Source organism: Equus caballus, chromosome 6 (assembly GCF_041296265.1).
Source record: "Equus caballus isolate H_3958 breed thoroughbred chromosome 6, TB-T2T, whole genome shotgun sequence".
Classification (NCBI taxonomy): domain Eukaryota; kingdom Metazoa; phylum Chordata; class Mammalia; order Perissodactyla; family Equidae; genus Equus; species Equus caballus.
The window spans coordinates 52,348,337-52,362,274 of NC_091689.1; the positions used below are offsets into that span (position 1 = coordinate 52,348,337).

General features: G+C 41.2%; 1 protein-coding gene across 1 annotated transcript in view; it reads left to right on the forward strand.

Moving 5' to 3' along the window:
* Positions 1 to 486: 486 nt before the first annotated feature.
* Positions 487 to 13,938, forward strand: part of LOC102150893 (proline-rich protein 2) — a 31,995-nt gene continuing 18,543 nt past the window's right edge. The window contains exons 1-3 of the mRNA XM_023643128.2: positions 487 to 579; positions 1,485 to 1,520; positions 2,461 to 3,879. Of these exons, the coding sequence (XP_023498896.2) occupies positions 516 to 579; positions 1,485 to 1,520; positions 2,461 to 3,879 (1,519 nt within the window). The 5' untranslated portion in view covers positions 487 to 515. The remainder of the gene's footprint in view (positions 580 to 1,484; positions 1,521 to 2,460; positions 3,880 to 13,938) is intronic.

The following is a 13,938-nucleotide window of genomic DNA, read 5'->3' on the forward strand; positions in this document are numbered from 1 at the left end:
AAAATTTTGATAAATATCATAAAGACAGGTACACACACACAATGATTCATAGAGCCAGAGGTGTAATAATGGCCAGAGATACGGACCTTCTTCACTTTTGGCTATAAGATCACTGTCAACACATACACACACATACACACACACACAAAAGACAATGTTAGTACAGAGAAACACTCTCACCATCAGTCTGAAAATCAGATGATGACATAAACATTTCTAACATCAGTACTGACTGCTTGGACACAGTTCCTTCAAAAATGACCCAAGTCACATGTGGTGCCTTTTAAGAGTGAGACAGCAACAACAAGCTCTCCACACCATCTTGCTGGGCAAAGTCCCAAAAGGAAACAAGGGATGCACTTGACTTGACTGAGTAAACTCTCACGTAGTCGATCAGGTGACGAGGTCCATCCAGAGTGGAGCTCAAAGATTCCATTGTTCTGTTGTCTTTATAAAGGAAGCCGCCCGGGTTCTCCCAGCACAGAGTCGGGAGCAATTCCAGAGCTTCCTCCAAGATGCTGCTGGTTGTGCTCTCAGTGGCCTTGCTGGCCCTGAGCTCAGCTCACCGCCCAAATTATGGTAAAAACACAAAAATGGCGCGGGGGGTATTGGGACTCTGCTTGGGGCTTGGCAGATGACACTGCAGTGAGGAAGGAGGTATGGAGGGGAGAGAAATGAGAGGAAAGAGGAAGCTACAGTGGTCTTAAGACAAAGATAAGGCCAGTCATGTCCTCATTGCATGCCATGTCCTTATATTTTATTTAAAGTGCAGTTGGAACCCAAGAAAGAATTTCAGCCATGGGAAAAACAAGGTAGGGTTTATGTTTTGAGAAAAGTCTCTCTGACTGTGCTGTGAAGGATGCACTGGACGATGGTGAGACTGGTACAGGAGACGTTCAGTTATGAAGATATTATGGTAATGAATATAGACAGTGAGTGAGGTAGCATTGCTAGGGGATGCGATATAGACGAAGATGAACACACATCAGAGCTATTTTAGAGACAGAGAAAAGAATAGGAGATTTCTTTCTCTCTACGTAGAGATAGAGAGATACCAGGGCCCAAGATTCTCATTTTTCTCCCACCCACATTTAATATTTCAGTGTGCTGTGGGCGATTTATGGAAGACTGTATCCAAATATTTTCTCCTGGTCACCCCTTTTGAACAGCATGTTAATATAAATCTAATAGTTAATGATGAAAGAGGGCAGAAGTATACTAAAACATGAAATACTATAGCACTTAGCTTAAATTAGCATTAGGCTTTGAAGGATCCGAGGTTGGTTGATTCTCAGAATACTAAAATCCTTGCCATCCCCTTACATCTTCCTCCCTATCCAAGGGCATCACAGACCATGACAGACAAGCTAACTTATGAGATATACAGGTAGTTGTTGGAAGGGTGTCTTTCCCTGTAGAACAGTTGTGAGCTCTCAAAGATTTGGGACTTCATTTTTCACTTCATCCTGTGCTTCTTTTCCTAGATGATTCCTATGAAGTGTATGCCGACCTTATATCAGGTAAGTCCCAATTAATCCTCAATCAAAATTCATTCCTTTCTTTTCTCAAGAATTTTTCAATTCTCCAATGTTTTATTATCATCATTTTCTTGTCAAATATTGATTAATGTTAGTACCCTAGAGAAATAGGCCATCCTTTAACCAACCTTAATTCTGGGAACCAAGAGCAGGTCCCCAACTTGAATAACAGAGATGTCTCTGGCCTGGATGACAACAGGAGTGTGCTGCCTGTTCCCTCAGGCCCGGAATGACTGCTGAGAGGTGACAGAAAAAGGGCAGAAGTCTTAATTCTGACTCCTTCATCCTACTGAAAACCAACCCCTAGGTTTTTTCCTTCTTCCCCAGTGTTCCTCTCTATAAACCTGTGGTCTAACAAGAAATGCAAAGAAATAAGGATCTGGCTCCCTTTTCTCCATGTTTCTGCACTTGACTGTGTCCCTGCGGCCAATAACAATTTGCCACAGATCTTTAGTGAATCCTGTGTGGGCCATCACTGTCTCTCTCTCTCTTAGTATTTCTCTACCTGGGTCTTTCAGCCTGAGGTTCCCCCATGGAGCCCAAGTGGCCAGACTGGGAGTCACAGTTGGCAAGTTATGTCAGTGGCTCGAAATAAAACTGGCAATATAAGTGAAATTAATAATCACTTTTCTTTTACTCTGCCTTTGGAGACATTCTCTGGGAATTTTAAGATATCTAAGAACTGCTGCTTCATCAAACTCAAAGTCACATGTTTGTCTCAGGAGCAAAGAACTAGCATTTCCATATCACTGGTGTGCACATTAAGATTTTACTGCATAAGGGAGCTGTGGACAGGAGTGAGGTTGGAAGTTAGGAGGCAGGCTCTGAGAAAAAAGGGTGTTGGAAAAGGTCATCAGAAATGAAAAGGAAAGGGGAGAATTCGATCACTAAGCTCATCTATTCTTCTGTCATACCCTTGCAGATGAAGATAACTCAAGCCAGAGCCAAGAGCAAGAGCCTCAGAGACCACCTCCTGGAGGAAGACCACCTCCTGTAGGACGCCCACCTAGACCCCCTTCAGAGGATGTAAACCTAGGGGATGCTCCTGAGCAGCAACCACCCAGACCACAAGGCAATCAAAATCCTCCTCCCCCACCTCCTCCTGGAGGGCCCCAGGGACCACCACCCCCACCAGCAGGACCTCCACCTCCAGCCCCTCCTGCTGATGGAGACCAACAGGATGCTCCTGAGGAGAGAGGACCCCAAAGAGGAAGACGCCCAGAAAGATCCCCTTCTAAGGATGCTCCCCAGCAGCAACCACCCAGACCACAAGGCAATCAAAATCCTCCTCCCCCACCTCCTCCTGGAGGGCCCCAGGGACCACCACCCCCACCAGCAGGACCCCCACCTCCAGCCCCTCCTGCTGATGGAGACCAACAGGATGCTCCTGAGCAGAGAGGACCCCAAAGAGGAAGACATCCAGTAAGATCCCCTTCTAAGGATGCTCCCCAGCAGCAACCACCCAGACCACAAGGCAATCAAAATCCTCCTCCCCCACCTCCTCCTGGAGGGCCCCAGGGACCACCACCCCCACCGGCAGGACCCCCACCTCCAGCCCCTCCTGCTGATAGAGACCAACAGGATGCTCCTGAGCAGAGAGGACCCCAAAGAGGAAGACGCCCAGAAAGATCCCCTTCTAAGGATGCTCCCCAGCAGCAACCACCCAGACCACAAGGCAATCAAAATCCTCCTCCCCCACCTCCTCCTGGAGGGCCCCAGGGACCACCACCCCCACCAGCAGGACCCCCACCTCCAGCCCCTCCTGCTGATGGAGACCAACAGGATGCTCCTGAGCAGAGAGGACCCCAAAGAGGAAGACATCTCGTAAGATCCCCTTCTAAGGATGCTCCCCAGCAGCAACCACCCAGACCACAAGGCAATCAAAATCCTCCTCCCCCACCTCCTCCTGGAGGGCCCCAGGGACCACCACCCCCACCGGCAGGACCCCCACCTCCAGCCCCTCCTGCTGATGGAGACCAACAGGATGCTCCTGAGCAGAGAAGACCCCAAAGAGGAAGACATCCAGTAAGATCCCCTTCTAAGGATGCTCCCCAGCAGCAACCACCCAGACCACAAGGCAATCAAAATCCTCCTCCCCCACCTCCTCCTGGAGGGCCCCAGGGACCACCACCCCCACCGGCAGGACCCCCACCTCCAGCCCCTCCTGCTGATGGAGACCAACAGGATGCTCCTGAGCAGAGAGGACCCCAAAGAGGAAGACATCCAGTAAGATCCCCTTCTAAGGATGCTCCCCAGCAGCAACCACCCAGACCACAAGGCAATCAAAATCCTCCTCCCCCACCTCCTCCTGGAGGGCCCCAGGGACCACCACCTCCAGGGGGCCAGCCACAGCAGTAATATGGAATTCAATGGGAGGTATGATTCTATTTCACTCTCCATCAAAGGCCCTAATACCTACAGTTTCAAACTTCACTTTGCCAATGAATCAACTGGAAACATGTTGGAAGTGCAGAGTCCTAGGGCCCATTTATAAGGATTTCTCTTTGGATATTCTAAAATAGGGTCAAGACTTTATTTTTAACAATCTGTTCAAGGTAATTTCCATTTTGAGATACACTGCCATAAGTCTCAAATGTAGACTTTTTCCCCAAGATTACCTGTCTTAAAATGGGCTGGTAAAGAGGAACTAGAGCAGTGTCCTCCCTTTGGTCCTCCCTTCTGCTCCTCCTCAGGCTCACAGACTTCCCATCTCAAGTTTCCACTGGACCGCTCTTTGCTCTGTCCTGCCTCACAACAGGCTTCCTGGGTCCAGTGTCCCTGCTAAATGATACTTCAATTTTATACTGCTAAAACTTACATAGTCTTTTAAATATTTACTTTTAAATTAGTATATGCTCAAGATAAAAAAAAATAACACTAACAGAACAGAGTGGTGTGAAATTAAATCTTAAAGGCTTGTCTCGCCCATCTCCCCACATCCTCCCCAAAACCAACCACTATAACACTTTTGAACATCTTCTTAGAATAATTTATGCTTATTTAAACATAAACTAATCTTTTTATTTTTGCAAATGATATCTTAATATGCAGAATTAACATTGCTCATTTCAAATAACGTTTCTTAGAAAACTTCCTTTTCAGTTCATAGAGGTACAAGGCCCTGTTTGGTCTTTTTTGCTTTTGTTTTATGATTGGACACTAATTCATTGTGTGGCTATGTCAAGATTTCTATAACCAGCCCTCTGCTAGTGGACATGTAGGCTGTTTCCATTTCTACTGTGATAGAATATGTTGCATCTTTGTAAATATCTCTTTGAACATTTTCAATAACAAACAAAAGATAAACGCTCTGAGAATAATCTATTTCATTCATCTTCCAAGCGACTACTTAGGGCACATTATCTCCCAGGTGTGTAAAAAAAGGAAACAAAAAGAAATTAGGAAGGAACAGGGAGAGCGAGAGAGGGAGAAAGATGGGGTCCCACTTACTTCACTTCTGTAACTCCAGCAATGGATTAGAAACTACCTGCCATGTCTTGGCTTCTCTGTCAACTTCCTTTCTTGTTTATTTCAAAGGCTGAAATTGGGTCCAGGGACTCTTTCAACGGAATATAGTCACGAGACATGTAACCATGTTTCGGTCAACAATGCACTGCATATACAATGGTGGTCCCATAAGCTTAGTACCACATAGCCTAGGTGCATAGTAAGCTATGCCATCTAGGTTTATGCAAGTACATTCTAGGATGTTTGCACAACAATGTTGCCTAGTCACTCATTTCTCAGAAGCGATTCTTGTTGTTAAGCGATGCATAGTGGTATTATTCAGCCTTAGAAAAGAAAGGAAATTCTGACACATGCTACAACGTGGATGAACTGTGAAGAAATTATGCTATGTGAGATAAGCCAATCACAAAAGGACAAATACTTTAGGATGTCATTTATAGGAGGTTCCTAGAGTAGTTGAATTCATGGGCTCAGAAAGTAGAATGAAGGTTGCCCAGGGCTGCAGAAGGAGACAATGGAGAGTTAGTGTTTAATAGGTACAGATTTTTCCTTGGGGAAGATGAAAAATTTCTGGAGATGGATAGTGGTAATGGTTGCACAACAATGTGAATGTACTTAATGCTACAAACCTGTGCTTAAAAATGTACGCTGGTAACTTTTATGTTATGTGTGTTTTATCACTAAAAACTTTTTTAAGCGTTTTTGTTCTCTGATGTTTCTTTAAATTATGAATCTCGTTCCAAAGAAATTTGCTTTATCTCTATCACACAATATTTATCACATAATGATTTCACTGTTGTTCAGCTGTAAATTTCTTTCCTCATAATTTTTCTCTAACCAAAGGTTATTTTATACTATACTAAGTTTCAAGTAGTAGGGGTTTAAACTATCCTCTCACTATCGATATGAACTGTCATATTTTCAATGAATTCCTTCCTTAAATTTTATGCCTATGGTCGATTTCTAAGAATGATTCTTGGGTGCTCAAAATAATGTCTTCTCTACTTCTAGATAAAGTTCTATATGTTATATATGTTCAAGCTTAACAATATCACTTCTATCTTTTCTTATTTTTGCCTGCTTCAACCATGAGCTTAGGATTTTAACATGCCGTCTACTCCCTTTGGTGTCTTTTGTTCCCCAACTTTACCACAGACTGTCTTGGTATCTTCCTCACTCAGTTTGTGATTAGTATGATTATAATTTCAAGGGAAAGGATTGCCTTTTGAGACAAAAATAAATTTACTAGGTGATTTTACTCACATTACAGCCCACGCAGCTCATTTTCACCTCTGGGATATAGCTCTCTTCTTTCTGGAGGCCTTCCTCCAGAAAGGGTTTTTAGAGAGGGTCTTCTGAGGACTTATACACTAGAGAATACATGTATTGTCCCCTCAATTTAAATGATAGTTCAATGGATATATATTAGATCTTGAAAGTCTTTCCTTCAATACGTTAAAGAAAAGTTACTACACTTCTTCTCTGCCTCCAGTGTTGCTGTTGAGATGTCTAATGTCAATCTGATATTTTTATTTTGGGTATGATCTTCTCTTTCTCCCTAGTCACTGTTAATATTTTCTGACTAACTCTCATGTTTCTAAGTTTCCTGTAAGCTGTTTTGTGTGGCTGTCCTTTTCTTGTTGCTCCTGTTGCCACCCCATGAGTTCTTTCAATGTTGGATCTTTCGTCTCGTCTTGTCTGCATGCTCAAATCATTCTCCTTCATTTTGTCTAAGGTTGCTCAGGATTTTCATGTATTTTTTGTAGTGAATGGTCTTTTCAGTTGTCTGGTTATTTTTCCCGTGCTCTCATGTTCCCCTGAGGGTATCAATTATATTGTGTGACAATGAGTACCAAGGAGTGGCCAAAGCACAGACTTAAGGTTTTGAGACTCCTGATGATTTTAAGAAGGTGGAGGATGTGCACTCTCAAGGAGGACATTCATGTCATGGAGTGGGACCAGCCCCTGTATGCTGACCCCCCACGAAATGACTGTTTACCTTAGGGAACTGCTATACCTCCACACCAACCATTGCTCCTTGCCAAGAACTTTTCTCGCTTAATTGTAACTCACTATCTTGTGGTATGGTAGACAAAAGAGTGAATAAATCAAAGTATCTCCCTTATCAGTGTTTCCCATCTATTCTCAACCTCAAGCTACTATTTTCACTCACACCATCTCATAACAATGTTCTATCTCTTTAAGCTTTCTCACAGTTTTTACTTTAGTTCTTCAGATCCAAATACTCTCCCCTCACTTCTATGGCATCTCCAGAATTGGATTAAGCAGAAAGCCAGGAACTGGATCTATTTCACATGTTATTTAAAAAGTCTCTGTTTTACAAACACTTTATTTCAACATTGATAAAAATAAAATAACTTCTACCTACAGTGTTGCCAAGCATCAAATAAGTAACCACATGTGAAAGTGGTTTAAAAAGCAAAAACAGGGGCTGGCCCAGTGGCGTAGTGATTAAGTTCACACACTCCGCTTCGACGGCTAGGGTTCACAGGTTCAGATCTCAGGCACAGATCCACACACCACTCAACAAGCCATGCTGTGGCAGTGTCCCACAGACCAAAGAAATAGAGGAAGATTGGCACATATGTTAGCTCAGTGACAATCTTCCTCAAGCAAAAAGAGGAAGATTGGCAACAGATGTTAGCTCACGGCCAAACTTCCTCACCAAATACAGTAAAATTACCTCACCAATGTGAATATAACTATTAGTAGGAGCAAAGTCATCATAGTTTGAATGCATTTGTCTTACAGCCGGGTCCAGTGGACAAGGAAAGTTATTTGGCTCTATCTTCAAAATATATCCACATTTGACCACTCTTCACTCTTCCTGCCGTCACCTTGGTGGAATGGTGGCTGGTCCAAGTCACCATTACCTCCCATGTAGATTATTGTGGAAGCCGCCTATGGGTCTCTCTTCTCCTGTTTCAGCACCCACAGAGTGATTCCAGTAACATATAGATCAGACCATGTCGGAATCCTGATCAAAACCTACCTGTGGCTCCCCATGTCATCATAGATCATTCATAGAGAGGCATACTTAATATTTTTAGCATGTCAATAACACAAAAAGCAATATACAGTCAAGGCAGTCCCTATCAAAATCTCAACAGTATCTTTTTGCAGAAAAAGAAACCTCTATCCTAAGATTCATACGGATACTCGAGGGACACCAAATACCCAAATAATCTGTAAAAAGAAGAACAAAGTTGGAAATCATACATTCATGATTGAAAAACTTACTACAAAGCTGTGGGAATCACTGTGGTACTGGCATAAAGACAGATATGGAGACCAATGCAACAGAATCCAGAGATAAACTCCAGATATATGTCAAATGCTTTTGGACAAGGGTGCCAAACCATTCAACAGCGAAAGGACCATCTTTTCAACAAATGTTGTCAAGAAAGCTGGATATCCACATACAAAAAAATGGAATTAGGACCTTACCTTGCACGATGTACAAAGTTAACTTGAAATGGATCAAAGACCTAAACATAGGAGCTAAAATTAGACAACTATTAGAAACCATGACATTGCACTTGGCGATGATTTCTTGGATATGACACCAAAAATGCAGGCAAAAAGAGAAAAGGAAAATATTAACTGGAATTGATCAGAATTAAAAACCTCCACATCAAAAGGAAAACACCACAAAGTAAAAAGACCACCCACAGGATGGAAGAAAATATTTGAGAATTAAAACTTTCTAAAGGTACTATACGAAAAATATATAAAGAATTACTACAATGCAAAAGGTAAACAGAAACACAACTCAATGACAAAATAGCCAAAGGACTTGAATAGACAATTCTCCCAAGAAGACATCCAAATGGCTAATAAGCATCTGAGAAGATGATCAACATCACTAAATTATATGAAAATTTTACTCAAAACTAAACTAAGATACCACCGCAAGCCCATTAGAATGATTTTTTTTGAAAAAGAAAACAGAAAATAACAAGTGTTAGCAAGGATGTGGAAAAATTGTAACACTTATACACAACTGGTAGGAATCTAAAACTGTGCAGTTGTTGTGGAAAACAGTAAGGCAGTTTCTAAAATCTTAAACATCAAATTACCAAATATACAGAAATTCTACTTCTGGGTTTATACCCAAAAGAACTGAAGCAGGAACTCAGACAGAAGTCTGTACAACCTCTGAGCAAAGAGTGGCATTACTCACACTAGCCAAAGGGTAGAAACAACCCAAATATCCTTCACCGGGTGACTTTATAAACAAAGTGTGGTGTGCATGTGCATACAATGGAATATTATTCAGCCTTAAAAAGGAAGGAAACTTAGGCTTGAGAAAGGAAAGAAAGCCTAAGAGGAAAGAAATGGAGACCGATACATTTTAGGTCTCTGATAAGGGCCCCCTACCACCTGGCTTACATCTTCAAAACCTACAACAGATTTGAAGTACCCAGGAGTGAATAAGAGATCCAAAACTAAGCTCTGAAAAATGAAACAAAAGATATCTGCATCTGGCCTTCTGGCAAAGTCTGAGGAGGCAGAAAGCCTTGTGCAGAAAACCTCTTGTCCAGGTGGAAGACACATAACAGATTAGGAATGACTACAAAGAGATGCTTAGACAAATGCTCCCTGTATACACAGCACAGTCAAGTGGAAAGTCTTTTCCAAGATGACCAAGATAGGTATGAACATCCCTGGAAGATGGCTAAACCAGAGAGAGGACAGAGGGCCACAGCAGTGGATGCCAGAGTGGACTAACATCCATAACCGGGGAGAATCTCGAAAGTCTCCATCAGTGCCATTATGGGACCAACAAATGGAGACCTGAGGGATTAAGATGAAGCACAATGTGGCTACTAACCACACAGACCCCATTCCCACTAATGTCCTGGTAGAACTTACATGCCACCTGAAGTAGAGGGTTGGATGATACTTAGAGCAGAAAGATCCTGAAATAACTGGGTGTACCCTGAATTAACCAGAATGAAAAATAATTGGAGCAAGAGATAGAAATTAAGTTAAGATAGAGAAAAACAAAGAAAGCGGCATTTTTCAGACACCTGGGCTGATGGTCTTGGGTTTACATAACCACTGCATAATCAAAAAATCATGGCAGTAGGTGAGATAGAGATGTAGACAGGGCTGAGGGAACACACAGCAGTGATATCTAAGAGGCACTGCAGGACAGCCAGAGGAAGGGAACCTAAATTAAGATTGGAAAGATGGATGGAATTTTAGTAATAAAGGTCATGGAAAGAATTTCAATGCTGAGAGAACAGTATAATGCAAAGGACAGGAGTTGGGATAGGGCAGGGAGCCCTTGAAGAAGAGAAAGATTTTTAAAGTGGGTAGAACATGGAATGGAATGGAGGAGGGGGAGGGACAGAATTCAATATTAAGCTGGAGTTCTGAATCCAAAAGCCGCTGGAACTAACTTCCAGCTTCCTGGAAATACAGGGGATAGCCTAACAAGTTCAACGGGACAATGAAAAGAGAGCCAACATATCCAGAATGTGAGACAATCCTAAAGACATATGACCCACTTACATCAATAAAGCAACGGCATGGGGAGAAAGGAGAGAGGACGCCCTTCTCTAGATTTCTTCATCTAGAAACAAAAACTATTTGTAACAACCAAATATAGGGAAGAATCCAGGTTTTTCTGGAGCTTAAAGCTTGTATAATTTAGATTGCTCTCTTTAAGAAAAACAATACAAAATGATGAATGCAAAATTGTTAGGCCCCTCCCAGGGCCTTGGAAGGGGCCTGTGTAGATGAGGGACCCCAAAGCTTAAGCTTCATTAACGTCATCGAAAATGCAAGACCTACTAAATGCAACAAGTAAAACTTGTTCAGATCCAAATTTGATCAAACCAGCATTTGTTCCACAAAAACCTGAAAAGACATTTTTAAGATTATCAGGAAATTCAAGGATAGATTAGGTTTAGCTAGAAAACAAACAAACTGAGTGAAATTTTCAGACAAATCCAAACACATTCTGTGCCTCATCAGAAACTTGAGTTTCTGTCTGTCTGTTTAGTAAAATGGACAAAGGATTTTCCTGTAATATTGAGAAGTTAATTTTCATAGTTCTAAGGCTGGTTAACTGGTAGACTTGAAAGTACGGGTGTCTCTTATAGGAAACTTTCTTTATCAGATTATTGGAGTAGAAAACAGTGATTGTTCACCTAAAATTGTTTTCTAGGGTTAAAAAAGTAGTTGAGCTACTCACCAAGAAAACTGTGGAAATTTACCATTGACTATGAACTCATGTTCATGGTATGTTTAATGCAGCCAGGGAAAAAGGACTGTGCTGATGCTTCTAAGTTAGGCACAGAGATAGCAATCCACCTTGCGAGTAACTTGAACAAACAAAAAAAGGAAAGAAAGAAACAAAGTGACCATTTATAGAAGCTCTTTTATGCTCTATCAAGGACTTTGTCCTTTTAATCTAAGGATGTAGGAATGCTCTCAGAGTATGAAGCCAGGAAGTTACAGGATCAGAACTACACATAAAGATACTGATTGTTTTCAACATGGGGCATTGAACACATATGTTTATTTCTGCTCTTTCCAAATGCCCCCAAAAAACCTATAAGATGACATAAAGAAGGAATGAATGCCCAGGGATCAGAGGGATGGGAGAGGAGACAACCACAAACGAGACACGTGAACAAAATTGTAGAAGTGGAATGACTAGGTGACAGGACAGCAGTGCAAATCTATTTACTCCAGAATTCCAGAAAAGCTTGGTTTTTTTAGGCTATTGCAATTTTCCATCCAGATATTTGTATTTCTACACGTTTGACTGTATAATCTGCATTTCTGATTTTTTGATTGCAGAAATTTTAAATGGTTCTTACAAACAAAGTCATTCTCTCTCCATTGCATTTCCTAAATATAGCTGATGCTTACAACGTGTGTGGCTTTGTGAAAGTCACTCAATCCTATTATGCTTTTATTTCCTCATCTCAAAAGTGAACATAATGCAGATATCAAAGGGCTATTGCGAGGACTAAAATGAATAAAAAACATTTATCACCATGCTAGGCACAAAGAAAGGATCAATAGACATTGAGCTACATAGCCACACATGTAAAGAAATTTAACATGTGATGAAGAGAGCAATTCAAATCACTGCAGGAAACTTGGTCATTCAATATAGTTTAGGGACAATTAGCTAACCAATTATCTTTTTTAAAATTATCTTATTGAGGTCGTATTGGTTTACGACATTGTGTTATTTCAGGTGAACGCTATAACATATCAGTTTCTACATAGACCACACTGTGCTCATCACCAGTAGTCTAGTTTTTATCTATCACTATTTATATGTGTCCCTTTGCCCCTTTCACATACACCCTCAACCCCCTTCTGCTCTAGAAACCACTAATCTGTTCTCCTTATCCGTGTGTTTCTTTATCTTCCACATATGAGTGAAATCACACTGTGTTTGTCTTTCTCTGTGTAGCTTATTTTGCATAACATCATACCCTCAAGGTCCATCCATGTTGTTACAAATGTGGTGATTCCCTCTTTTTTTATGACTGAGTAATATTCCATTTTATACATATAGCACATCTTCTTTATCCATTCATCAGTCGATGGGCACTTGGGTTGCTTTTCAGCTCTGGTGAAGAAGGCTGCAATGAACACAGGGATGCATAAATCTAGTACGGTTGATTTCACTTCCTTTGGATAAATAGCCAGTAGTGGGATAGCTGGATCCTATGGTATTTCTATTGTTAATATTTTGAGAAATTTCCATACTGTTTTCCATGCTGGCTGCACCACTTTGCATTCCCACCAGCCGGGTGTGAGGGTTCCCTTTTCTCCACACCCTCTCCAACATTTGTTATTTCCTGTCTTGTTAATTATAGCCATTTCAATGCGTTTCAGGTGATACCTCATTGTAGTTTTGATTTGCATTTCCCTGATAAAGAGTAATGTTGAACATCTTGTCATGTGCCTCTGGGTCATCTGCATATCTTCTTTGGACAAATACCTATCCATATACTCTGTCCATCTTTCAATAGGGTCGTTTGGTTTTTTGGTTGTTGAGCTGTATGAGTTTTTTCTATATTTTGAAAATTAACCCCTGTCAGATATATGATTCGCAAATATTTTCTCCCAATTGGCAGGTGGTCTTTTCATTTTGTTCATAGTTTCCTTTGCCTTGCAGAAGCTTTTAGTCTGACGTAGTCCCATTTGTTTATTTTTTCTTTTGTTTTCACTGCCTGAATAGACATGGTATTTGAAAATACGCTGCTAAAACTGATGTCAAAGAGTGTACTGCCTATATTTTCTTCTAGGAGTTTTATGGTTTCAGGTCTTCCATGGAAGTTTTTTTCCATTTGGAGTTAATTTTTGTGTATGGTGTCAGATAATGGCCTACTTTTATTCTTTTGCATGTAGCTGGCCAGTTTTCCCAACACCATTTATTGAAGAGACTTTTCTTTTCTCTATTGTATGTTCTTGACTCCTTTGTGAAAAACTAGCTGTCCGTAGATGTGTGAGTTTATTTCTGAGCTTTTAGCTCTGTTCCACTGATCCATGCATCTGTTTTTGTGCGGGTACCATGCCATTTTACTTACTAGAGCTTTGTAGTATATTTTGCAGTCAGAGATTCTGAGGCCTCCAGCTTTGTTCTTTTTTCTCAGGATCTCTTGAGCTATTCAGGAGCTTTTGCTCTTCCACACAAATTTTAGGATTCTTTGTTCTATTTCGGTGAAAACTGTCATTGGGATTCTGATTGGGATTGCATTGAATCCGTAGATTGCTTAAGGTATCATCCACATTTTAATTATGTTTATTCTTGCAATCCATGAGCGTGGACTATCTTTCCACTTCTTTATGTCTTCTCCAATTTCTTTCAATAACGCCTTATAATTTTCAGTGTATAGCGCTTTCACCTCTTTGGTTAAATTTATTCCTAAGT